Source organism: Macaca mulatta, chromosome X (assembly GCF_049350105.2).
Source record: "Macaca mulatta isolate MMU2019108-1 chromosome X, T2T-MMU8v2.0, whole genome shotgun sequence".
In the NCBI taxonomy this organism is placed as follows: Eukaryota; Metazoa; Chordata; class Mammalia; order Primates; family Cercopithecidae; genus Macaca; species Macaca mulatta.
This window is the reverse complement of record NC_133426.1, coordinates 107843942-107871265: the sequence shown is the minus strand read 5'-3', so window position 1 is coordinate 107871265 and position 27324 is coordinate 107843942. Positions and strand designations below refer to the sequence as shown.

Below are 27324 nucleotides of genomic sequence, written 5' to 3'. Positions count from 1 at the left end.
AGTTACTCTCTTCTAGCTATTTTGAAATATACAATAGATGATTATAAACTATAATCACCCTACCAATCTGTCAAACTGTTTCTATGTATCCATTAATCAACCTCTCTTCATCTCCCGCCCCATCCCCCACCACCCCGCACTTTCCTGTCCTCTGGAAACTGCCAGTCTATTCTCTATCTTCATGAGATCCACTTTTTTTTTTTTTAAGCTCCCACATATGAGTGAGAACATCCTGCTCTGCTTTTTGTAGGGTGTGGGATCTTGGGCAAGTTTATTTGACTTTTCTGCCCCTTAGTTTCCTCATCTGTGAAATGCAGTCAGGTATAGTGCTTACCCCCAAGAGTTGTTATGAATAAGATAATGGAAATAAAGAACTTAGCACTGTGCCTGGCATCCAGAAGGCACTCAATAAGTGGTGGCTGTGCTGCTCATGGTGAAGGTAATATAGATTGAGCATCCCTAATCTGAAAATCCAAAATCCAAAATCTTCTAAAATTAGAAACTTTTGGAGTCCCGACATGACACTCAAAGGACATGCTCATTGGAATGTTTTAGATTTTTGGATTAGGGATGCTCAACCAGTAAGTACATATAATATTCCCAAATTAAAATAAATCTGAAATCTGAAATGCTTCTGGTCCGAAGCATTTCAGATAAGGGATACTCAACCTATAGTAGTAGTAATGGTAAATAACTACCACCACTACCACTGCTAACCTTGGGATAGAGGGATCAATGCATTCAAGTGCCTACATTTTTTTGCATAGCTAACCAAAGTGTTGGTAGAGGCAGCAGTTGCTGTTACTGAAGGGACAGCAAGGCAATTGTTCTGGGCTTCACAGACAATGTCTGGGGCTTTAAAACAAAGTTGTTTATGGAGGTATGACTGAAAATGATTCAGTAGCGCATAATTCTCAGCAAAGGAGTTCTGTTTATTTTTGCCAATCCTTTTCTGCCCAAGAACCTTAAAGAAAAAATATGTATTTCTAAGGCTCAATTTTGGTTGATCACCCATGACTTATTGTCCACAAGCTTTGTCAGCAGCATCTGGGTACGAAGATGTAAAGTCTCTGTTCTTTTTTACCAAGGTGGTCTTCATTCTCAGTGGATGCCATCTCACTCTTCTTGAGCCTCTCAGTGAGTATAGGACTGGTTTGATGGCTAGAATATAGATATACAGGAACAACGGGTTCTCAGGGATGTGATATTAGGGTAGGTGGAGTTGTATGGGGAGTGTAGAGATATTATCAAATGGAAATTTAAAAACCAGGTAGTCCTGATAGTTCTGGAGATGAACCTGTTTGCTGAGGGAGGGATATCAGCTGTTTCTTTTGGTTTCCCTGTTTTTCTCTTTAGTAGTCTGTTGAAAGTAAAAAGAGAAAAAGGTCAGTTATTGTAAGTGAAGCCAAGTGCCAGGTTTCCTGTCCTTCCCAGACCATTTCAGGGTAGGAGGATATTGGCCAGTTTCCAACAGGGTATAAACTGCACCCCACGAGGCGCCCATCCTCTGCCCTGGCGTCGTACTTTCTCTCACTCTTGCTCTCTCCCCTCTGCCCTTCATTTAAGTAGTATTAACTATAAGAACCAAGGCTTCTTCACAGGAATTTTCCAGTAACATCTTTTCTGTGTCCCAGGTATCCATTCTTTTTTTTTTTTTTTTTTGCCCTAAGTTCTGGAGTTATAGAAAGGAAAATGGATTTAAATTTTCAACAAAGATTTTGGGGTAGTTACTGATATCTAAAAAAAAACACTTCCTCTTCTACCACTTCCTTCCACTCTACTCTCTACTCTCATCCTCACCCCTTGTCCCCAGAGCAGTGTCTATCTCCTTGTTAGTGGCCCAGGCCAAGTCCAAGCCCCTCCATGTAGGTGTAACAACCCAAAGCTCCAAGGTAGCCAGGGATATAAAAGGTCATGTCCCTTTCAGAGCTGAGATGACATTATAATATTGACAGTTAACAATCTTGGAGACTGGGGTCCTAAGGAATACTGAGAATGAGTGGCCAGTAACTACAGCCTTTAAGCCCTCATAGCTTTTTTTTTGTATTGGGAGAAATGATATCTGCTTATTATAAAAAAAGAAAATTTCTTTTCTTTTTTTTTTTTTTTGAGACGGAGTCCCGCTCTGTCGCCAGGTTGGAGTGCAGTGGCGCTATCTCAGCTCACTGTAAACTCCGCCTCCCAGGTTCAAGCAATTCTTCTGCCTCAGCCTCCCCAGTAGCTGGGACTACAGGTGCCTGCCACCACGCCCGGCTAATTTTTGTATTTTTAGTAGAGACGGGGTTTCACCATGTTGGCCAGGATGGTCTTGATCTCTTGACCTCATGATCTGCCTGCCTCAGCCTCCCAAAGTGCTGGGATTACAGGCATGAGCCACTACGCCCGGCCAAAAAAAGAAAATTTATAATAAAAAATCCAAAAGAAAGGCATTTAGGCCTTTTACATCTCACAATCACCTAGTATCTTTCGGTGATATTCCTCCAGGTATTTCTATATCTGTATATGTATCCTGCTATACGTGCTGTACTCTAACTTGCTATTTTCCCTAACAAAAATGCCAGGTTGTGGAAAACTTTCCATGTCAATAAATAGAAGTCCACATTAGCCTTTTTAATGTATGCATAGTATTCCACAGCATAGATGCATCCTAATTTATTTAGCCATTCTCCATTGTTGGACATATAGGCTGTTTCCCACTTTTAGTTATTGTACACAGTGCTGTGATTAAACATCCTTGAGGGTCGTTTTTTGGGTACTTGTGTAACTATCCTTGGAGACAGCTCAAGAATTGAGATTACTAGTTCATAGTGTATTCATGTTTTTAAAGTTCTTGAGATATATATATAAAGTTCTTGTACTTCCACCACTGGAATCATAAACTTTAAGATAACCCTATAGCCATCTAAAGATCTTGTGTCAACCAGTGCTGGGGCATCATGCTGGACTACCAGAAGATGGTACCCAAGCACCCTTCCTGTACTTCTTCTATTTCTCTTCTCCTAATCACCAACCATAGAGTGAGGAAAGAATTTCAGGCTCAAAATTGGTATACTATTGTAGAAATTGTTAGGGAAGGCCTATGTAAATTTTCTTCTCTAACCACTGATCCAGCATTACCTTCAAAAATATTGTCATCAACGTATGGAGCTGGAGTCTATAAGTCACTCCTTCAATTGTAGTGAAACTTCGTAGTGTTCTGAACTCTAGTTCTCCTAGAACATTCACCTTCTTTCATGGGTTCATCTAAAGCAAATGTTACTGACATATTCTTTTTAGGCCGTAATCTTGTACCTTCTTTCTGTACAGCAAGAAGATGGGGGAGGGGATGGGGAAGTTAGTTGGTGTCCACGTGTTCAGGGATTGGTCACTGAGTATTAACATTTAAAGGGCCATTTACCTGTAGGATTGACTTTAGAGGCTTAGCTTCTGTTGGGCGTTGTTCTAGATGCTGTCTTTTCTCCTTTGACATTCCTGTTCTGGTGGATAAGCTGGGGGAAGATAGAAAGGATAAGAGTAGTAGAAACAGACACACTTCAAGCTTCTTTATCTAGTGCAGCTACTACCCCATCCCTGCCATATGCCTTTGGGCAATGTGACAACAGAGCAGGAGGATGTTTAGGCCTTTTGCTCCTCAAAACTCTGATCACCTCCTATTTTCTTCTTCTTTTTCCTCTTTTTAACATTTCTATCCTCTCCCATCATTCCTCATTATTGGGAGGATTGTAGAACTAGACACTGAGAATCTGGAGTAGGTTCATGGCATTCATCCGTAGAATAATGCCAGTAGGCTCTTTAAGAGGCTTATGTTCATTTTCTCTTCCACATGGCAAATCAGAGATTAGAAACCCTGTTTTGGGGAGGCTGTAATGCTGATAGGTTGGCTTACCTTTATGAAAATCATTCCCCTCACATGACCACTCAAGTTATGCCAGGGGTGGGGTGTACCTAACAATGTTGGAGTGTTGGTGGGCACTGCCGTAGCCCCATTTGAGCCAATGATATCAAGAGACTTGCTCAGTGCCACCCAGAATCCAAGCACCTCCCAGAACTCCTCGCTTGTGAGAAAGACTGATCCCTGTTGCTTTTCTTATCAGTAAATCTCATGGAGGCATCTCAGTACCTGTGTGATGAGCATCTTTCTCCAGAGCCTGTGTTATTCTTGGAGATTGAGATGCTCGAGGTAGGTGGTAGTTGGCAGGTATTAATGACAGCTAATAGCCAGCGCAGTCCTTCAACTATGGGCTGATGGTTTCTTCTTTCAAGGTTTCTGATGGCTGAACATGGCTCCTGTGACAGAAGAGAAGGATGCAGACCTGGAGCCTGGGACCCCTGGGGCCCACAGAACCAGTCACTCTCATTCAAACAGTGGAGGAACACATAAGGTCTGCTATGCCTAGAGAGGCTCTGAGACTTCTAGGAGACACTCAACATTCACATCTGAGAAAGCATAATAAAGCTGAGGTCCTTTAATAAAGTGGTTGTGGTGTCTTGGGTGTGTGACCTTGAGCAAGTCACATAGAGTCTCTGAGCCTTGGCTTTTTTATCCATAAAATGGGGATATTCATGTGTCCACTTTACAGAACTATTTTGAAGGCAGAATGCAATATTTGTTACCACCATCAAGTCAGGAATCACTATGGGTGTTGCCTGACAGCGAGAGACTTTGCCGCAAACCCAACATATGGGGCTGATTATAGAATGGGCCAAGGGCTGCATCTGCTGGGCTCCAGAGGAAGAGGGAAGGAAGGGGTTGACACTTACCACTCGGCATGGGCACTTATTCTCTTTCACTAGCTTCTTTAGAAGTAGATAGTCAATAATATCACAAGGCATGAGGGCTTTCTTCTTGTCTTGTTTGTTTGCTAAGCTAAAACAGAGCATATGAGAGAGGGAGGAAAAAAGAGTGCAAGAGTGAAACCAAAATAGAAGCAAAAGGCGAGAAAAGAAGGGAAAGAGGAGGAGAACAAATTCTACTATAACTGCTACATATCCAGGAATTAGGTTTAAAGACATACCTAATGAGATGAGCTAGACATTTTTCTAGCCAACTCCCAATGAAGGAAAGTATAGCACAAATCATTTGAATCCACGATAGTCCCCCCAGGGCTCATTTCTCACTTCCCCTACATTATGCTATCAAGCTTTAATTAGAATTGCTAACTGGGCTATGAACAGATTTGGAGTTTTTACATCCTTTCCCAAACTCTGTTCATGCTCTAGTTGGGGTTGCTAATGAGGAATGAAAGAGGCATAAAGGGAGTTGGGGGCGGGGATGAGAATTGACTGGCCACCTGCATTGTCACCCTGGAATAAGTGCTAGTTATGTAACTTTTGAGCAATCTGATCAGAGAGGAGGTCATTGGCATCGATTATACAAGATAGGGGTTCTCTGCTATCATGAGGTTTCAGGATCAGAGACCGAAACCAGAAAAGATAATAAGCAAATCCAGGAAGGTAGTATTCAGGAAGAGTCAAGGGGTGGAGGTGGTGGATTCCGCTTTTCATTTCCTTTTGATGCTTCCCTTCAAAATTACCTTTGTACAGTTAGGTAACATGTCCCCCATGGCAGTGTGTGGTAGAAAGTAGCTCTTGAGAACAGACCCCAGAGAATTGGGCCGCTTTACCTCCCTGAGCCTAAGGGAACAGAAGGCCTAGCTGGGTGTGACAAAGGGACCACCCAACCCTTCATTTCTATACTTTTAAGGGTACAAATTGGGAAGCGGAAATAGGACATAAAGGCAGAATCTTACAGTAAGATGGGTTTCCCTGCCACTCTTTTATCAGACAGCAGATGTGTTAAGATGATCTTCACTTCCTGCATGCGTCTTATGTCACTGGAATCCAGGACGAAAACAAGCCCATGGGCCTGTGCATAGTAGTTTGGCCATGCTTCCCGGCCCTTCAGATCTCCATTCAGGTCGTAGATGGAAAGTTCATACTCATCTAACAAAAGTGTAGTCAGTTCCGATTTCATACAATGGTCTGTCTTACTGGGAAGTACTATGCATAGGGGAAAAGAGGAGAAGCAATCACTTAGATGGAAACTCCATACTCATCTAACAGCCGTAGAGTCAGTTCCGATTTCATACAGTTGTCTATCCTACTGGGAAGTACTATGCAGAGGGGAAGAGAGGAAAAGCAATCACAAAGTAGGGAAATATAGTTAGATCAAATAATTTGTTGAACCCTGACTAGAGCCTGCTCTGAGAAATCCCACTGAAGCATCCTGCCACCCTGCCCATACTTGGGTACTATCTTCCTAAATAATCGCTTTACCCATACTATCCTCTCCTGGCTCAGTAACCTTTAGTGCGTGTCCACTGCTTCCAGATATAATACAGACTCCTTCACCTCCTAACCTGCCAGACCTATCTCCTAGTGCTATAACCTGACGGGTGTCCACACTGTCCCTGGTACATACCAAATCTGTTCTTCCCTTGGCTCCTTTGCCCCTACTTCTCCCACTCTACATCAATGTCATGCTTTCTCTTGCCCTGGGATTTTACAAGATGTCATTCTCTCTGCTTAGAACACTTCTACTCTTTGCTCAGTTAATGCCTATTTTTTAAAATGTCAATTTTGATCTTGTTTATTCTAGAGTTTTCCCACACACCACCAGCCATCTGGATAAGGTACCTTTCTTCTGAGTTTACCATTGTCATAGCACATATTACAGTGTTGTAAATTCTATGGTTTATTTATCTGGGTTATAAACTGCAACAGGACGGGAACCCTTTCAATTTTATTGAAATTTATTCACCATTATATCCATGATGCCAAGCACATTCATTATTGAATTAATCTGATAAATGAATGAATGAACAGAAGGTCCTTCTCTCCCACCCTTCAATACCCAGCTCAAGTACTGTTTAGGAAGACTTCTCTGGCCTGTCCACTTCGCACTTCTCTCTCTCTTGTTGAGCACATGGTCTGTTGAGCTGGTCCTTCACCTCTTTTTGTGCTTACTTTGTCTCTCCAACTAAAACATAAGCTATATGAGGGAGGATGTTTGTATTACCATACACACAGTAAGTGTTCAATAAATGTTTATGGTGGTTGTTACTGTAGATGAAGGTATGAAGTTGTCTTCCACATATGTCTTCCAAGAAACCATGCTAGACTTAGACACATTTTCCTTTGAAAAGCTATAGCCAGAACATAAAATCTCACAGGGAATTCCATACCTCATTCAGCTCCCATAGAAATGGAGTCGAAAACGGCAGTCTTGGCTGGGCACAGTGGCTCGCGCCTGTAATCCCAGCACTTTGGGAGGCTGAGGTGGGCGGATCACCTGAGGTTAGGAGTTCAAGACCAGCCTGGCCACCCTGGCAAAACCACATGTCTACTAACATACACACACACACACAAAAAAAAACCCCAGCCAGGTGTGGTGGCACACACCTGTAATCCCAGCTACTTGGGAGGCTGAGGCAGGAGAATCACTTGAGCCCTGAAGAAAGAGGTTGCGGTGAGCTGAGATCACGCCACTGCACTCCAGCATGGGGGACAAGAGTGAAACTCCATCTCAAAAAAATAAACAAACAAACAAAAACAAACAAAAAGAATGAAAATGGAAAACGGCAGCATTTATATGCATTCCAGTCTGTTGAACTGACCATTCTAGCCTAGGTCTCTTCCCACATTAGTAGCAAAATGACTTTATATATTCTCTATACCCATACCTGGGAGCACTAAGACTAGAATTCATAACTTCTTATTTGTAGTCTTAGATCTGCATGTGACATTTTCCACAGGACTGCCAAAATGAGTCATTAATGTGAAAAGTTAGTAATATGCTTTTGGGTCTTTGGAAATGAGAATACATATATATGTATGTGTATGTATATATTATTATTATTATGTTTAAATGTGATTTTCATAACATCTCTTCTGATTTCATGTTAGGCAATGAACTTTTAAATTATAGCTTTCAGATAAAATAATTTTCAGCCACAACTTTGATGTGATATTTGCTATATCTGTATTAGACTACTCAAAAATAATAAGTGGGCCAGGGACGGTGGCTCACACCTGTAATCCCAGCACTTTGGGAGGCCGAGGCAGGCAGATCACCTGAGGTCAGGAGTTCAAGACCAGCCTGGCCAACATGGTGAAACCTTGTCTCCACTAAAAATACAAAAATTAGCCAGGCGTGGTGGCGGGCACCTGTAATCCCAGCTACTTGGGAGGCTGAAGCAGGAGAATCACTTGAACCCAGGAGGCAGAGGTTGCAGTGAGCTGAGATCTCACCATTGCACTTCAGCCTGGGCAACAGAGCAAGATGTCTGTCTCAAATTAAAAAAAAAAAAAAGTGACTAGGTTAAAACTCTAAAGGTAATATTAGAGTTTCCTTCATCAAGAAAAGCTTTATATATTTTTTTGCCCTGTCAGAGAAAAAAATTTTTTTCCTTAGTTTTCTTTTTCTTTTTACTTGAAACCTTACCAGTTCCTTCAGTTAGTGCATTCTATTGTTGGTGAACCCTAGATGCTGTGAGCAGTTGTTCCCTGACAATTTACATTTATCTTATTTCCTCTATTAAAGTACAAACACTCTAAGGACAGGTACTGAGTCTGATTCATCTCTGTATCCCTAGTGAAGTGTTTCAGAAAGCATGGTCCGGGCACCATATAATTGAGAATTATGCAGGGGTGATTGTTAAAGCCTAGTCCAGACCAAATGAATCAAAACCTCTAGGCTTGGAACACAAGTATTTGCATGTTTAATGAACTCCCTATGGTTAACAAAATCCTGAGGTGATTCTTCTGCACTTTAAAGCTTGAGTACCACTACCCTAGAGAGCCATGAAACTCATGCCTGATTGTGTCTCAGCATCATCTGATGAGCTTGTTAAGATACAGATTCCATGCTACACACCTGTAATCCCAGCTACTTGGAAGACTGAGGTGGGAGGATCGCTTGAGCCTGGGCAATCAAGGCTGTAGTGAGCCATGATAACACCACTGTACCACTGCACCCCAGTCTGGGTGACAGAGTGAGACTCTCTCAAAAAAAAAAAAAAAAGAAAAAAAAAAAGGAAACTGTAGATTCCATAGGCCCTTCCCAGACCAAAGTTTTTGAATCTCCAGGTCCCCTGTCAGTAGGGTTGAAAGCTCTCCAGGTGACTCTGGTTACGGTTACTGGTTCTCAGTATTCACTGTTCTCCATGATCACCTGTAGAGCATTGTATTTATTTATTTATCTATCTATTTATTTATTTATTTATAAGCCTGGAGTGCAGTGGCACCATCTCGGCTCACTACACCCTTTGCCTCGCAGGTTCAAGCAATTCTCTTACCTCAGCCTCCTGTGTAGCTGAGATTACAGCCCCCCGCCACCACACCCAGCCAATTTTTGTATTTTTAGTAGAGACGGGGTTTCACCATGTTGGTCAGGCTGGTCTCAAACTCCTGACCTTAGGTGATCCGCCCACCTCGGCCTCCCAAAGTGCTGGGATTACAGGCGTGAGCCACCACACCCAGCCATCCCCAGGCCTCGTTCTCTTAGGGTTTGAGTCCATAGATCTGGGGTGGGGCTGAAGCATCGTGACTTTTTAAAAAAGCTCCCCAGGTGATTGAAATATATAGCCAGGTTTGAAAGGCACTAGTCTAAATGTCCTCATTTAGGGCACCTGCTTGTGCCAGTGGTTGGGTTTCTTCTTGCCTTACATGACCATGCCAGACAAAAGAGTTTTAGTGAATGGTGTCAATAATAATGACTTGGAGGAGGTGGCATAAGATGGCCAAATAGAATCCTTCAGTGATGGTCACCCCTGCAGGAACACCAAATTGAACAACTATCCACATGAAAGCACCTTCATAAGAACCAAAAATCAGGTGAGCGATCATAGTACCTGGTTATAACATCCGTATTTTTTTCTTTTTTTGAGACAGGGTCTCACTCTGTCGCCCGTGCTGGAGTGCAGTGGCTCAGTCTCAGCTCACTGCAGCCTTGACATCCTAGACTCAAGTGATCCTCCCACCTTAGCCTCCTGAGTCACTGGGATTATAGGCATGTGTCACCATTCCTGGCTAATTTTTGTATTTTTTTTTTTTTAGACAGTTTTAGCATGTTGCCCAGGCTGGTCTTGAACTCCTGGGCTCAAGCGATCTGCCTGCCCTGGCCTTCCAAAGTGCTGGGATTACAGGCATGAGCCCTCGCACCCCACCTTGGTTATAACATCATGTCAAGGAAAGAGGCACTGAAGAGGGTAGGAAAGACAGTCTTGAATCACCAGTACCACCCTTTCCTCATTCCCTGGCAGCACCACATGGCACAGAGAGAGAATCTGTGCTTGGAAGAGAGAGTGCAGTGATTGTAGGACTTTGGATTGGAACTCAGTGCTGCCCTGTCACAGCAGAAAACTACATAGGGCAGAATTTGCCTAGCACTTATGGAGGAAGCATTTAGACCAGCCCTAGCCAGAGGGAAATTGCCCATTCCAACAGTTGGAACCTGAGTTCCAGCAAGCCCTGCCACCATGGCCTGAAGTGCTCTGGGGTGCTAAATAAATTTGAAAGGCAGTCCAGGCCACAAGGACTGCAGTTCCTGGGCAAGTCCTGGTACTGTGATGGGCTTGGAGCCAAGGACTTAGGGGGCATGCAACCTAGTGAGTCACCAGCCAGAGTGACTAAGGGAAGTGCTTGTGTCACCCCTCCCCCTAGTGCCAGGCAGCACAGCTTGCAGCTCCAGGAGGAGAGGGAAGAGTAAAGAGAACATTGTCTTACAACTTGAATACCAGCTCAGCCACAGGAAAATAAAGTACCAAGCAGAGTCCTGAGGCCCCCATTTCAGGCCATGGCTCCCCGATGACAGTTCTAGACCCATTCTGGGCCAGAAGGGAACCCAGTGCCCAGAAGGGAAGGACCCAGTCTTGACAGGATTCACCACCACCTGACTAAAGAGCTCTTAGGCCTGAGTAAACATCCCAAGCAAGTGCCAGGCAGCAGTCACCATGGGCCTTGGGCAAGACCTGGTATTGTGCTGGCTTCAGGTGTGACCCAGCACATTTTCAGCAGTGGTGGCCATCAGGAGAGACTCCTGCTTGAGGAAAGGAGAGAGAAGAGTAAAAAGGACTTTGTCTTGCAACTTCAGTACTAACTCAGCCACAGTGAAATACAGCACCAAGCAGACTCCTAAAGTCCCTGATTCCAGGCCTTAGCTCCTGGAGGGCATTTCTAGACTCACCTTGGGCCAGAAAGGAAAACGCTGCCCTGAAGAGAGAGACCCAGGCCTGGCAGGACTCACTGCCTGCTAACTAAAGAGCTCAGGCCTTGAATAAACATTGGTGGTAGCCAGGCTATAGTCACTATGGGCTCGGGGCTGTGATGGCCAATTCTGCTTGAGGAAAGGAGAGAGGAATATAGAGAGGACTTTGTCTTGCAACCTGGGTACTTGCTCAGCCCCAGTAAAATAAAGCACCAAGCAGATTTCTAAAGCCCCTGACCCCAGGCCCTAGCTCCTGGTGGCATTTCTAGACCCACCCTGGGCCAGAAAGGAACCTGCTGCACTGAAGGAAAATACCCTTTCCTGGCAGGATTCATCAGCTACTGACTGAAGTGCCCTTGGACCTTGAATAAATATCAGGGATAACCAGGAAATAGTTGCCACAGGCCTTGGGTGAGACCCAGTACTGTTGGCTTCATGTGTGACTCAGCACAGTCTCAGTGGTGGTGGCCACAGGAGTGTTTGTATCACCCCTTCCCCAACTCCAGGCAGCTCAGCACAGAGAGAGAGAGAGACTCCATTTGCTTGGGAGAAGGTAAGGGAAAAGAACAAGAGACTTTGCCTGGTAAACCAGGGAATTCTCTCAGATCTTACCCAAGACCACCAAAATGGTACCTCTACAGCTTTACAAGAGTCACAGCATTACTAGGCTTAGGGTGTCCCCTAATGCGTATACAGCTTCAGTGACCAAAGATTTGATCACAACACTCAATTCCCTTTGAGTCCTTCTCAAGAAGGATGGGTAAAAACAACCCCAGTCTGCATAGATTAAATACCTAACTTTTCAATGCCCAGACTTTGATGAACATCAATAAACATCAAGACCATCCAGGAAAAATGACCTCACCAAAAGAGCTAAATAAGGCACCAGTAACATTATGGAGTGACAGAGATAAGTGACCTTTCAGACAGATAATTCAAAATAGTTTTGAGGAAGATCAATGAAATCCAAGATAACACAAAGAAGGAATTCAGAATCTATCGGATAAGTTTAACAAAGATTGAAATAAGAGAGAGTGGCATGATATACTTAAAGTATATCAAGGAAAAAAACTTTTATCCTAGAATATTATATCCAGCAAAATTATCCTTCAAACATGAAGGAGAAATAAAGTATTTCCCAGACAAACAAAAGCTGAGGGATTTTTGTCAACACCAGACCTCTCCTCCAAGAAATGCTAAAGGGAGTACTTCAACCTGAAAGAAAAGGATGTTAATGAGCAATAAGAAATCACCTGAAGGTATAAAACCCACTGGTAACAGCAACTCACACAGACAAATACAGAGTATTGTTATAATACTGTAATTGTGGTGTGTAAACTACTCATAGCTTCAGTACAAAGAATAAAAGATGAACCTATCAAAAGTAACAACTACAGCAACTTTTAAAGACAGTATAATAAGATATAAATAGAAGCAACAAAAAGTTACAAAGCAGAGGGGATGAAGTTAAAGTGTACAATTAATATTAGTTTTCTCTTTGCTTGTTTTTGCAATCACATTTTTCATCAGTTTAAAATAATGGGGTCTCCAGGGGGCAGTGGGTGAATATTTTAAAAAATGGGTTATAAGATGTTATTTGCGGCCGAGCGCGGTGGCTCAAGCCTGTAATCCCAGCGTTTTGGGAGGCCGAGACGGGCGGATCACGAGGTCAGGAGATCGAGACCATCCTGGCTAACATGGTGAAACCCCGTCTCTACTAAAAAATACAAAAAAAAAAACCAAACTAGCCGGGCGAGGTGGCGGGCGCCTGTAGTCCCAGCTACTCGGGAGGCTGAGGCAGGAAAATGGCGTAAACCCGGGAGGCGGAGCATGCAGTGAGCGTCTCAAAAAAAAAAAAAAAAAAAAAGATGTTATTTGCAAGCCCCATGGTAACTTCAAATCAAAAAACCTACAACAGATAGACAAAAAATATAAAGCAATACATCAAAACATACTACGAGAGAAAATCACTTTCACAAAAAGGAAGACAGGAAGGAAGGAAGGAAAAGACCTCAAAATAACCAGAAAGCAAATAACAAAGTGTCAGTAGTAAGTCCTTATTAATAATAACATTGAATATAAATGGACTAAACTCTCCAATCAAAAGACATAGGGTGGCTGAGTGGATTAAAAAACAACAACAACATGATCTGTTTCCTACAAGAAACACACTTCATCTATAAATACACATATAAACTAAAAGGGATAGAAAATTATATTCTATACAAATAGAAACCCAAAAGAGCGGGAGTAGCTATACTTCAGACAAAACGGGTTTCAAGACAAAAGCTATAAAAAGAGACCAAGAATGTCATATAATGATAAGGGGGTCAATTCAGCAAGTGTATATAACAATTATATGTGCACTGAACACTGGAGCACCCAGATATACAAAGCAAGTATTATTAGAGCTAAAGAGAGAGAGATAGACCCCAATACAGTAATAATTGGAGATTTCAGCACCCCACTTTCAGCATTGGACAGATTATCCAGATCAACAATGAAACACTGTACCTAATCTGCACTATAGAGCAAATGGACCTCATAGATATTTACAGAACATTTCATCCAATGAATGCAGGATATACATTCTTCTCAGCATATTGATCATTCTGGCAAGGCTGTGGAGAAAGAGGGACCCTCATACACTGTTGATGAGAACATAAATTATGTTCCACTATGAAAGTTCCTCAAAAAACTAAACATAGAACTACCATGTGATGCAGCAATCCACCTGCTGTGTATATATCCAAAAGAAAGGAAATCAGTATGTCGAAGAGATATCTGGTGTCCCATGTTTATTGCAGCACTGTTCACAATAGCCCAGATTTGGAAGCAACCTAAGTGTCCATCAACAGATGAATGGATGAAGAAAATGTGGTACTTATACACAATGGAGTACTATTCAGCCATAAAAAAGAATAAAATATTGTCATTTGCAGCAACACGGACAGAACAAGTACATGATATTAACTTAAATAAGCCAGGCACAGAAAGATAAATTTCATATGTTCTCACTCATTTGTGGAAGCCCTAGAGTAAAATAATTGAACTCATGGAGATAAAGAGTAGAAGAACACAGCCGGGTGTGGTGGTTCATGCCTATAATCCTAGCACTTCGGGAGGCCAAAGCAGGCAGATCACCTGAGATCAGGAGTTCCAGACCAGCCTGGCCAACATGGTGAGACCTCGTCTCTAATAAAAATACAAAAATAAGCCAGGTGTGGTGGCACATGCCTGTAACCCTGGCTACTCGGGAGGCTGAGGTAGGAGAATTGCTTGAACTCAGGAGGTGGAGGTTGCAGTGAGCTGAGATTGTGCCACTGCACTCCAGTCTGAGCAATAGAGCGAGACTCTGTCTCAAAAAAAAAAAAAAGAGAGAGAGAGTAGCATAGTTACTAGAGGGTGGAAAGGGTAGTGAGGGGAGGGAATGGGACGGTTAATGGGTACAAAAATATAGTTAAGATCTAGTATTTGATAGCACAACAGAGTGACTATAGTCAGCAATAATTTGTTGTACATTTAGAATAACTGAGGGAGTACAACTGGAATGTTTGTAACACAAATAAATGGTGAATGCTTGAGGTGATGGATATCCCATTTACCCTGATTTGATTATTACACATTGTATGCCTATATCAATGTATCTCACATATCTCATAAATATATACACCTACAATGTACCCATACAAATTTAACAAATTTTTAAAAATGTCTTGTGTGCCAAAATATTTTATAGCTGGTGTCTTCAAGTGTTCACAGTATTACTTGCAGACGGGCATTTCCTTCCTAGGCAATTATCTGTTCTTGGCAATCAGCTTAAAAACATTCGCAGCAGCTGGGCGCAGTGGTTTAAGCCTGTAATCCCGCCACTTTGGGAGGCCGAGGCGGGTGGATCACCTGAGGTCAGGAGTTTGAGACCAGCCTGACCAACATGGTGAGACCCTGTCTCTACTAAATACAAAAAGTTAGCTGGGCGTGGTGGCACATGCCTGTAATCCCAGCTACTTGGAGGCTGAGGCAGGAGAATCCCTTGAATCCAGGAGGCTGAGGTTGCAGTGAGCCGAGATTGCTCCATTGCACTCCAGCCTGGGCAACAAGAGTGAAACTCCGTCTCAAAAAACAAACAACAACAACAACAAAACATTTGCAGGGACAAGGGAGGTAAATTATTCAATTTTGGGCACAGAGTAACCTACTAGATTGATTCTGATGGTCCTGCATAGACAGAGGTGGCCTGAGACATTCTTCAGAATGTGATATCAGTGCCCATTAAAAAATTATCTGTGAATGTAGTCACAACCAATAGATTTATGAATAATCCCCCAGATATTCACTGAGAACAAGGCAAGTTATGCAGTAACAAAATAAATAGATTTTAGGCAGTGTCCTCTAGGAATTAAAATGGGAAACAGACAGTATTCTCACAGGCAAAATAGCATACCGGTAATTGCAGGTGAGTGCTTCCAAAAGCTGGCTGGCCATCAGAAACCCCTGAGGAGTTCTTAAAATATGGATTCCTAGGGCCCACCCAGACAAAAGGGAATCCAGGGATGAGGTTGAGTTGGGGCTCTAGAAAATTATCCCCACTTTTTTCAATAATCTTGTGATTTTTGCTGGCTCCTGGATTTTTCCTGCTGCTATTTACCTTCTTAAACATTTCTGCCTATCAGAGAATTGGGAGAAGCAAGGAGTTAAGTTTGTTTCCTACAAGGGGGGATACAAAGCTGAACCCATTGGCTAAAATGTGAGGCTTGGAGCTGCTAATGGGACAGAGGAAGTTGTTACAGAAAATGGCAACATGTCGTCGGGTGCAGTGGCTCACACCTATAATTCCAGCACTTCGGGAGGCTGAGGCAGGAGGATTGCTTGAGGCCAGGAGTTCCAGACCAGCCTGGCCAACATGGTGAAACCCTATCTCTACTAAAATCCAAAAAAAAATTAGCCAGGTGTGGTGGTGCATACCTGTAATCCCAGCTACTCGGGAGGTTGAGGCATGTGAATCGCTTGAACCTGGGAGGCGGAGGTTGCAGTGAACTGAGATTGCACCACTGCGCTCCAGCCTGGGCAACAGAGTGAGACTCCGTCTCGGAGAAAAAAAAAAAAAAAAACAAAGAAAATGGCAACATGTTGTCTTAGGTGAATGGTGGAATGGGGGAGAACATCCATTCCATGAATATTTATTGAATACCTACCTGAAAATGCTAAAAGACCACAGGCTAAAGATACAGAGAGGAAAAAAATCCATTATTTCTCTCAAGAGGCTCACAATTTAGGGGATGGACTTACAATTGCCTGATGATGTAATAAGTGCATGCCAGAGCGATGCATGGAAGAGTGGGAGCTGAGGCAGGAGGGCACTGATAGGGAAGGCTTTCCTGAGGTCAAGCTGGGCTGTGACTTGAGGCTTTTGATTTAGCAGGTAGATAATGGCAGAGGTAAAATGCTAGGTAGTGGGATAACATGTACAGAACTAGAAAAGGGGGATGGCAAGTCATTTGTTGTGGCTGTATCAGAGGGCATGTGCAGAGAGCATGGGAAATGAAGTTGGAGGAGGACTCAGGGACCAACTCATAGAAGGCTTTGTGTGCTGCTAAGAAACTTGAGTTTTATCTTGAAGATAATGGCATTGAACAGTTTTGAGCAGGGAAGTGCCATGATCAGACTTTTGTATTAAGTCCTTCTGGTAGCTATGTGGATTAAATACTGGGAGAACAACTGGAGATGACAAGATCAGCCAGAAGGCTCCTGCTGTAGTTCAAGGAAATTGATGAGCACTTCAGGTAGGTCAGTGGCAGAGGAGTCAGGTTAGCCTTTTTTGGCATCAGGGATGCCAGGTTAGATAAAACTCAACCACGTCATCATACTACTTCATTTATTCAGTAAACATGGATGGAGGGCATCCTGTGACAGACAGTGCTGGCTTCTTTGATTGGTCCTTAATAAGTAGTATAGTACCTTTCTGAAATTCTGTGTAACTGCTTCTTGAAATGTCAAGATACTGAACTAGAGACCTGGTATTAAACTTGCACATATCGGAACTGACAACATTTCTCAAGCTCCAACTCTCTATATTAGCTGTCACAGAATTTCATGTTATTAAACTTCTTTATCATCCCACACTTGTCTCTCTTATCTAGACCAAATTCCACTTTAATTGAGCCCTGAAACTAGACATCATTTCAAACATGCTATCCTTCATAATTAACTGCAATGATTTACATAGTTTGAACTTATGCATACTGACCCTATGAAAGGACTTTCAATTAGAATAGCTTGTAAAGGGAGCAGGTGACAGACATTACATAAACAGGCTGTTTATGTAATGTGGGGAAGGGAGGGAGGGAGGGAGAGAGACAGTGTGTGTTGGAAGGTGTTTATGCGCAAAAAAAAAAAAAAAAAAAAAAAAGGGAAACTGAGGGCCATGAAGTAATGCTAGGAAGGAATGATTATTTCACTGGATTCTGGGGTCCATGGGAGACCCACACCAGTATCTAATGCTCTCAGTTCCTTACATTTTTGGAATGCCTCCACAAGAACAGTTTTGCCTGAGTTGTTCAAGCCAATGATAGGGATGGTCACATTCCTAGAAATGAAAAAGAAAAATGAGCCAAAGTCTTAAAACAGTTAGGTTTTAGGCTAAACAGAGAGTTATACTCTTCCTTAGTGTTTGGGATTCTGCCTGCAGTAATCTCAATGTATGTACCATAAAAGGCCCAGCCAAAGCAGTAGAAGGTGGTATGGGAGTCCCTCATCAAAGCCCCCAAGGATGCTTTTCTTCCCTGATTCGCTTAACCTTGTACAATTGGCCATCCCTCCTCAACCCTGCTCCCAATCTTACAAACAACTGCTTAATCACTTCAACTAACAATATATATTATGAAGATTTGTACCTTGAGGGACTATGGGCAGATTTGTGGGAGGAAATAGTGGAATAGGCCTAGGGAAATAATTGTAATATTACCTTCGTGTCTCTTCTGTTGTCTTTAGCCAAGAGCAGCAGGAGGTCAAAAGCCGGAACATGATTCATCTTAGTTCTTAAATATTAAGAGAAGAAAGAAAATAAGAAATAAGTTCCATTATAAACACTGAGCCTTTAGTCAGCTTATGACTAAACAGGTGCTGATAAACAGAAAGCCTGGGATTGTTAGAAGTCTATTACTTTATTCTATCCAACTGTGTCTATAAATGTCATAGAAGGAGGGACTGGTTATTCTCAATTGCAGTGACAAGTTCTGTGCTAATGAGTAGCTTTCTTCAAAATGGGGTGATTTCTTAGTATAGCAGCCTACACAGACATAATCAGATGTGGCCTATCCCTTCAGCCATAGTTCATCCTTGTTAAGAATATCTTTATTCAACCTTGTGGAGGTTGGGATGATGCCTAAGAGAAGAACCAACTTAGGCTTCCAGAAGGAACTATTGGGAGACCTGTTCCAAGTACCAATAATGTCTCTTCTTCAAAGATGTGGGCATTGGTGACCCGCTATTAGAGATTTTTTTACAATTTTTGGAGCTATCAGGGACCTTAGAGATAATCTATTCTAATGGATTTCAAACATTAATCCAGGTGTCCCATCCTCAAAGATTGCCAGGGAGCTGCATAAGCTTCCCAGGTGATGTCAATGCACAGCTGGATTTAGAAGTGAATGCCTAAGTAAAAAGGATAATTTAGGCAATCACTTCAAGTTTCATCCATGGAAAGCGGATTGTTTCCACTTTTTGGCTCTTATGAATAATGCTGCTATAAACATTTGTATATAAGTTTTTGTGTGGATATGTTTTCTCTTGGGTATATACCTAGGAGTATTACTGCTGGGTTATGTAATAAATCTATATTTAACCTCTTGAGGAACTGCCAGACTGTTTTGCAAAATGGCTACAACATCTTACATTCCCACCAGTAATGCTTGTTTTTTTGTTTACAGCTATCCTAGTGGGTGTGAGGTAGGTTTTTATTTATATTTCCCTAGTGACTAATTACAGTTGACCGTTGAACAACATGGGTTTGAACTGCATGAGTCTACTTATACCAGGCTTTTTTTTTTTTTCGACCGAATGAGGATATTTGTGAATGTGAAACCATGTATATGCAGGGCTAACTTTTCATATATATGGGTTTCATAGCGCCAACTGCAGGATTTGAGAATGCACAGATTTTGGTATATGAGGGGGTCCAGGAGCCCATTTCCCCCAAGTTTACTGAGGGACAACTATATGTTGAAGCCCAGAATTGGAGGAAGCCCTGGCTGGGTTAGCAAAGTACTTCAATTGATGCTTAGATGGGCCTTGCTTAGCTATCTGATGAGCACAGTTTATGTGCTAGCTTATTAAGGGATAATTTATCAGGGTTCTGCAGAGTCATCCAGTCATTTACTGGTCTGGAGAGTTGCCATTCCAAAATACTCACATTTCATAGCATTTGTTATAGCACAGCTCACGCCCTAGGAGATCATTAGGTTTCCCATAAAGACGTCCTGGATAATGGCTCTGGCTTATGCCAGACAAAAGAGAAACCTTATATATGGCCTGTGATCAAAACCAGCCTTACTCCAGTTTTGCACATGAAGCTGATATGACCAGGAGCCTGAAACATCAGAGCCTAATTGTCTGGGTTCCATGATAGCCATCTCCCTTGGAGGAGAGGCCAGTAACTGCTTCATGTCTGTTTCCTAATAATTGGCAGAGCCTTCTAACTTGATGTCAGGCTCTCTGTGTTTGTCAGTGCCACCAAGAAGTGTCAAATTGGCATCACACAAGTTCTTCCTTTATAAGGAAGGGTAGGTAGGATAACCCAACTGGGAAAATGATTGAATTAGGGATGACTGGTCTGATCCTTTATTTCTAGTGCCTCTTCTGGGTAACCTGAAGTGAAATCACCTCAACTAAACCTATCATTTCCAAATTTCTTTTCTTATCTGTAAAATGAAGATAGTGACATATTTTGCTTACCATGAGGTGGTTATTTATCTGATAAGTTGATTCTTTTTGGATGGAAGACATAAGATATGCAGAGTAATAGGAAGATGCATTGAGCTTTCTGGCCTTCTTGTCAGATTAACACAGCTCAGGTTGTCCACTTATAAAAGCTATGGCAATGTCCTAATAATGGTTGTCAAGGTACTGACATGTCTATGGCAACAACTACCTGGTTCATAGCAACCAAACTTATATCTCCTTACCTTGTATGATTTTAGATAATTACTAAAGGAACTTTTAGTCATCATAGTTTTTATTCATTTTACAAAATATTTATATAGAATTTACTGTGTGCCAGGGCTCATTAAAGCACTTTATACACATTAATTCATTTAATCCTTACTACAACATGACAAAGTAGGGGCTATCATTCCTACTTTTCAGAGATGAAGTTGTTCACAAAGGGGTTACATAACTTGCCAAAGGTTACCTAGCTAATAAATGGTAAAGCAAGAATTCAAACCTAGGCATTCTGGCTTCAGAGTTGTATTAGGTCAAAGGTCTTGCAGACCTCAGGTACCAGAGAAACTGCCTCTGCTCTGGGTATCTCTTCTAGCCAAACTGTACCATACTTAGTGAACTTTTTATAAAACACTTTATTTTTCAGAATGGTTTTAGGCATACAGAAAAATTGCTAAGACAGTACAGTGAGTAACCATCCCCAACACCCAGTTTCCCTCATTGTTAACATCTTATGATACTGCATTTGTTACAATTAATGAGCCAGTATTAATACACTGTTATTGACTAAAGTCCATACTTCATTCAGATTTCCTTAGTTTTTAACTTAAGCTTCTCAGATTTTGTTTTGTTTTGTTTTTTAGAGACAAGGTCTGGCTCTGTGGCCCAGGCTAGAGTGCAGTAGTGTGATCATAGCTAACTGCAGCCTCAAACTCCTGGGCTCAAGCAATCCTCCTGCTTCAGCTGCCCAAGTACCTAGGACTGCAGGCATACACCACCATGCTTGGCTAATTTACTTTTTGTTCTTTTTAGAGAAGGGTCTTGCTATATTGCCCAGACTGGTCTCAAACTCCTGGCCTCAAGTGATCCTCCCACAGTGGCCTCCCAAAGGGGTGGAATTATAGGCATGAGATACCACATCCAGCCACTGTATTTGTCTTTGATGACCTTGACAGGAGTGTTCATCAGGTGTTTTGTAGAATACCCCTAACTTAGTGTTTATCTGATGTTTTTCTCATGATTAGACTGAAGTTACGCGTTCTTGGGAGGAAGGCCACAGAGGTAACATGCCATCCTCATCACATCATATCAAGGATACATGCTGTCAACATGACTTATCACTGATGATGTTAACCTTGATCACCTGGCCGAGGCAGTGTTTGTCGGATTTCTCCACTATCAAGATACTCCCCCTACTTTCTATCCTGTACTCTTTAGAAGGAAATCAGTATGCATTGGCCACACTTATAGAATGGGGATTTATCCTCCACCTCCTTGAGGTGGAGTATCTACAAAAGTTGCTTGGAATTCTTCTGTATGGGGGAGGGGGTCTGTCTATTCTTATGCATTTGTTTATTAAATCATTTGTTTATACAGTATGGGCTCACATATATTTATTTTATACTCTGATTATAATCCATACCACTTTATTTTCTTGTTCAAATTGTTCCAACTTTGGCCGGGGAGCTCTTTCAGTTGATTCCTCCCTCTGACATACTTTCATCATTGTAGGTTTTTTTAAATTTTTATTATTATTTTTGAGACGGAGTCTCACTCTGTCGCCCAGGCTGGAGTGCAGTGGTGCGATCTCAGACCACTGCAACCTTCGCCTCCTTGGTTCAGGTAATTCTACTGTCTCAGCCTCCCAAGTAGCTGGGACTACAGGCACACACCACCATGCCTGGCTAATTATTGTATTTTTAGTAGAGATAGGGTTTCACCATGATGGCCAGGCTGGTCTCGAACTCCTGACCTCAGGTGATCCACCCGCCTTGGCCTCCCAAAGTGCTCAGATTACAGGTGTTAGCCACCGCACCCAACCCACATACTTACTCTTAATTCTAAATTTTGAATTGGATCACAGACCAGGCCTTCAGCTAGGGTGACTTATGTACCTATTTGACCAGAACAGACTTGATGTGTGTTTTCCCCCAAGCCCATGGCCAAACTTGTATCCTAACCTGTTTTCTTTCTTGCTTGCTTTTTTTTTCTTTTCTTTTTTTTTTTTAAGATCAAGTTTTGCTCTTGTCACCCAGGCTGAAGTGCAATGGTGAGATCTCGGCTCGCTGCAACCTCTGCCTCCCAGGTTCAAGCGATTCTCCTGCTTCAGCCTTCTGACTAGCTGGGATTACAGGCATGTGCTACCATGCCTGGCTAATTTTTTTTTTTTTTTTTTTTTTTTTTTTTTTTTTTTTTTTTTTTTTTTAGTAGAAATGGGGTTTCGCCATGTTGACCAGGCTGATCTTGAACTCCTGACCTCAGGTGATCTGCTTCCCCCTTGGCCTCCCAAAGTACTGAGATTACAGGCGTGAGCCACTGCGCCCGGCCTCCTGGCCTGTTTTCTTATGGTGTCTGGGCTAAGAATGGTTTTTACATTCTTAAAGGGTTAAAAAGAAAAAAAATATATGACAGAGACTGTATGTGGCCTCTAAAACCTAAAATATTTACTATCTGGCCATTTTTAGGAAAAATTTGCCCACCTCCATCCCAGAATCATTACTAATAGTGCCTCCTTTCATTCACAAAAGTGTCCAGGCTTGGATGATATTCTGTATGAACACTTATCTTTATCTGAATGAGGCACTTTACAGCCCTTTGAAAGTTCTCAGCCGAAGGCTTTTCTAAATATGTAGATTGATTTTTGGCCAACTGGAGGTTGCATTTTCCCCTTCTTTTCTCCATACTTGCCATCCAAGGGGAGCTGTCTATAGCTGAGATCTTGTGCTAACCCTCAAGGGAAGTAACCCACTTGATACCACTGTTTTTCCATCATGCCCAGAAATGTGTTAGGTAGAGGAATAATTTACTGTACCTTTCTCCCATCTTGATTTAGTTGTTTTCTTATTTTATAGATGACTGTGAATTCATGTTATTTTCTTTGGTACTTGCTTAGAAGTATGGAGGAAAAGTTTTGACTGAAGAAGGTGAATGGAAATGTGACTGAGACAGGAAACATGACTGAGACAAGCTGAATTCTGATTAGACCTTGTATTAGGCTGTTCTCACACTGCTATAAAGGAATACCTGAGACCTGAAAAGAGTTTTAATTGGCTGTCAGTTCTAGTGGCTGTACAGGAAGCATGGCACCAACATCTGCTCAGCTTTTGGGGAGGCCTCAGGGAGCTCTTACTCGTGGCAGAAGATGAAGCTGGAGCAGGCACATCACATGGTGAAAGCAAGAGCAAGAGAGTTGGGGGGAGGTGCCACACAATTTTAAACAACCAGATCTTAGGAGAATTCACTCACTATCATGAGGACAAACCATGAGGGATCCACCCCCATGACCCAGACGCCTCCCACCAGGCCCACCTCCAACATTAGGGATTACATTTCTTTTTTTTTTTTTTTTTTTTTTTTGAGAAGGAGCTTCACTCTTGTCACCCAGGCTGGAATGCAGTGGCGTAATCTTAGCTCACTGAAACCTCCACCTCCTGGGTTCAAGCAATTCTCCCTCCTCAGCCTCCCAAGTAGCTGGGATTACAGGCACCCACCACCATGCCCAGCTAATTTTTGTATTTTTAGTAGAGACGGGGTTTCACCATGTTGGCCAGGCTGGTCTCAAACTCCTGACCTCAGGTGATCCACCCGCCTTGGCCTCCTAAAGTGCTGGGATTACAGGCATGAGCCACCGCGCCCAGCCAGGGATTACATTTCAACATGAGATTTGAGGGTACAAATATCCAAACCATATAATTCTGCCCTGCCCCCTCAATTCTTACGTTCTTCTCCCATCTCAAAATACAACCATTCCTACTCAGTATTCCTGCAAAGTCTTAACTCATCCCAGTATTAACTCAAAAGTCTCAATTTCAAGTCCAAAGCCTCATCTGGAGATAAGTTTCTTCCACCAATGAGCCTATAAAATTAAAACAAGTTATTTACTTCCAAGATACAGTGGAGGTACAGGCATTGGCTAAACATTCCTGTTCCAAAAGGAAGAAATCAGCCAAAAGAAAGGGGCTACAGGCCCTAAGCAAGTCCAAAACCCAGCAGGGTAGTCATTAAATATTAAAGCTGCAAAATAGTCTCCTTTGACTCTATGGCCCACATCCAGGGCACACTGGTATGAAGAGTGGGCTCCCAAGGCCTTGGGCAATCCATACCCATGGACAGCCTCTGTGGCTGCTCTCACAGGTTGAAGTTGAGTACCTGCAGCTTTTCCAGGCTCAGGGTCCAAGTTGCTGATGGATCTACCATGCCAGGATCTGGAGGATGGTGACCACCTTCCCAAAGCTCCACTAGGCAGTACCCCATTGGGGACTCTGTATGGGCCCTCCCACCCCACATTTCCGCTCTGCACTGCCCTAGTACAGGTTGTCTGAGGGCTCTACCCCTGCAGCAGGCTTCTACTTAGGCACCCAGGCTTTCTCATGTATCTTCTGAAATCTTGGCAGAGGTTGCCAAGCCTCCTTCACTCTTGCATTCTATGTGCCCACAGGCTTAACACCATATGGAAGCCACCAAGGCTTATGGCTTGCACCTTCCAGAGTGGTGGCTCACACTGTATCTGGGGCCCTTTGAGTCAAGGCTGGAGCTGGAGCAGCCTGGATGCAGGGAGCAGTGTCCCGAGACTGTGCAGGGCAGCAGGGCTCTGGGCTGGCCCAGGGAACCATTATTTTCTCTTAGGCCTCTGGGCCTGTGATGGGAAGGGCTGCCTCAAATATTTCTGAAATGCCTTCAAAGTCTTTTTCCCATTGTCTTGGCTATCAGCACCTGGCTCATTTTTAGTCATGCAGAGCTCTGTAACAAGTGGTTGCTCTGCCACCTGCTTGGATCCTTCCTCAGAAAAAGCTTTTTCTTTCTTTGCAGGTGGCCAGGCTGCAAATTTTTCAAATGTTTACACTCTGCTTCCCTTTTAATTATAAATTCCAACTGTAAGTTATTTCTTTGCTCCTGCCTCTGAGCATAAGTTATTAGAAACAGCCAGATCACATCTTAAATGTTTTGCTGCTTAGAAAAATTTCTTCTGCCAAATACCCTAAGTCATCACTCTTAAGTTCAAACTTCCACAGATCTCTAGGGCATGAACACAATACAGCCAAGTTCTTTGCTAAGGCATAACAAGGGTGACCTTTGTCCAGTTCCCAACAAGTTCCTCATTTCCATCTGAAATCTTGGCAGCCTGTACTTCACTGTCTGTATCACTATCAACAATTTAGTCACAAGAATTTAACTGGTCTCTAAGAAGTTCCAAACTTTCCTTCATTTTCCTGTCTTTTTCTGAGCCCTCTGAACTCTTCCAAACTTTACCCATTACTCAGTTTCAAAGTTGTTTCCACGTTTTCTTTATAGCAATGCCCCACATCTGGTACCAATTTTTTGTGTTAGGCCATTCTCGTATTGCTATAAAGGAATACTCAAGACTGGGTAATGTATAAAGAAGAGTTTAAATTGGCTCATGGTTCTACCAGCAGTACAGGAGGCATGACACCAACATCTGTTTGGCTCTGGGAGAGGCCTCCGGGAGCTTTTGCTCATGGGAGCTTGCACATCACATGGTGAGAGTGAGAAACAGAGTAGGGAGGGAGATGCCACACACTTTTAAACAACCATATCTCATGAGAACTCACTCACTGTTGCAAGGACAGCACCAAACCATGAGGGATCCACCCCTATGACCCAAACACCTCATACCAGGCCCCACCTTCAACATTGGCGATTATATTTCAACATGCGATTTAGAGGGGATAACTTCCAAACCATATCAGACCTCATGCAAGGTAAAATATTAGTAATAACTAGGATCAGGATCATTTTCTGGTTACTAATTGACTAACATTAGATCGGTTAGCATGAGGATTGGTGAAGAGCAGGCTTATGATGAGATTGGATCTAAGAAGACCAGCATATATGGTATTATTTAATATTATCTTGACAATTAGTAGAGATAGAATCAGTGAAGAGTGAACAGAATTGCCTAGTGTTATGTGTCATCAGGAATAAATTATAGCTTTTAAACTGAAATATTAGAGGGGCATAAGTAAATGTCATGGCAGTTCCCCCAGTGGGTATAGTTTAGTTTTGTTGGTTGTGGGATTCTACTGATGTGACCCTGGTATGACACTTCCCTTTCAACCCAACCTGAGTTGCCTATTAGGGTTCTTTCGTGACTCGGAAAACAAAGCTATTTTTTTTTTCTTTTCCTTTTTTTTTTTTTTTTTTTTTTTTTGAGACAGAGTCTTACTCTGTCATCCAGGCTGGAGTGCAGTGGCGCTATCTCAGCTCACTGCAAGCTCCGTCCCGTGAATTCACGCCATTCTCCTGCCTCAGCCTCCCGAGTAGCTGGGACTACAGGTGCCTGCCACCACACCTGGCTAATTTTTTTTGTTTGTTTGTATTTTTAGTAGAGATGGGGTTTCACCGTGTTAGCCAGGATGGTCTCCATCTCTTGACCTCGTGATCCACCCGCCTTGGCCTCCCAAAGTGCTGGGATTACAGACGTGAGCCACCGCACGCAGCCCAGCTATTTTTCTTTTGCACTTTTTTCAAATGTTTTTATTTTATTGTCTTATATTTACCACCAACTTAGTAGCACTGCCTGTCACAGTATCTCTAGGTCTCTGATTTATTGGTCTTTTAGTTTTATTGATCAATTCTGCTGGGATTTTTTGATAATTTATTTTCTATTTCATAATTTATTTTGTTTTTGTAATATTCTTTTATTTATTTATTTATTTAGAAATGAGGTCTTGCTATGTTGCACTGGTTGGCCTCATACTCCTGGGCTCAAAGTGATCCTTCCACCTCAGCCTCCTGAGTAGCTGCGACTACAGGCATGCACCACCAAGCTCAGCTATTTTATTTTCATAGGATAGTTACATTTCTGCAAAACACATAATTAACCCTTCCAATCTATGAACATGTATATATATTTGTTTATGTCTGTATGAGTGTGGAGAAATGATTTAACAACATCAGAACAACATTTGTTACCTTGGAGGGGCAGAGGTGGGAAAGCA

At 42.5% G+C, this 27324-nt stretch overlaps 2 protein-coding genes across 4 annotated transcripts in view; one reads left to right on the top strand and one right to left on the bottom strand.

The window, feature by feature from the left end:
* The window catches only part of TRMT2B (tRNA methyltransferase 2 homolog B), an 83487-nt gene extending 61745 nt beyond the window's left edge, over positions 1–21742 (top strand). The window contains exon 14 of the transcript XR_013413006.1: positions 21391–21742. The gene's annotated coding sequence lies outside the window, so the exon portion shown is untranslated. The remainder of the gene's footprint in view (positions 1–21390) is intronic.
* Positions 912–20260, bottom strand: ARL13A (ADP ribosylation factor like GTPase 13A). Of its 3 annotated transcripts, XR_013413025.1 has the most exons (9): positions 20159–20260; positions 18171–18243; positions 17722–17792; positions 5751–6000; positions 4762–4867; positions 4121–4287; positions 3398–3488; positions 3118–3298; positions 912–1161 (listed from the first exon to the last, which is right to left on the bottom strand). XR_013413025.1 is itself a non-coding variant. In XM_077989198.1 (8 exons), the coding sequence occupies exons 2-8, from the start codon at positions 18227–18229 to the stop codon at positions 1135–1137; spliced, it is 771 nt and encodes a 256-aa protein (XP_077845324.1). In that variant the 5' UTR covers positions 18230–18243; positions 20159–20260; the 3' UTR covers positions 912–1134. The 3 variants fall into 3 exon arrangements, 2 of the variants coding, with proteins under 2 accessions (XP_077845324.1, XP_014983291.1); XM_077989198.1 differs by lacking the exon at positions 3118–3298; XM_015127805.3 differs by lacking the exons at positions 912–1161; positions 20159–20260 and having other exon boundaries at positions 3038–3298; positions 18171–18229.
* Positions 21743–27324: the final 5582 nt, after the last annotated feature.

Coding starts and splice junctions, on each gene's coding strand:
- ARL13A (XM_015127805.3), bottom strand. CDS start 18,229: ATGTTCCGGCTTTTGACCTCCTGCTGCTCTTGGCTAAAGACAACAGAA. Junction 17,793..18,170: donor ACAACAGAAGAGACACGAAG/GTAATATTACAA, acceptor TTTCATTTCTAG/GAATGTGACCATCCCTATCA. Junction 6,001..17,721: donor TGTGGAGGCATTCCAAAAAT/GTAAGGAACTGA, acceptor CCCTATGCATAG/TACTTCCCAGTAAGACAGAC.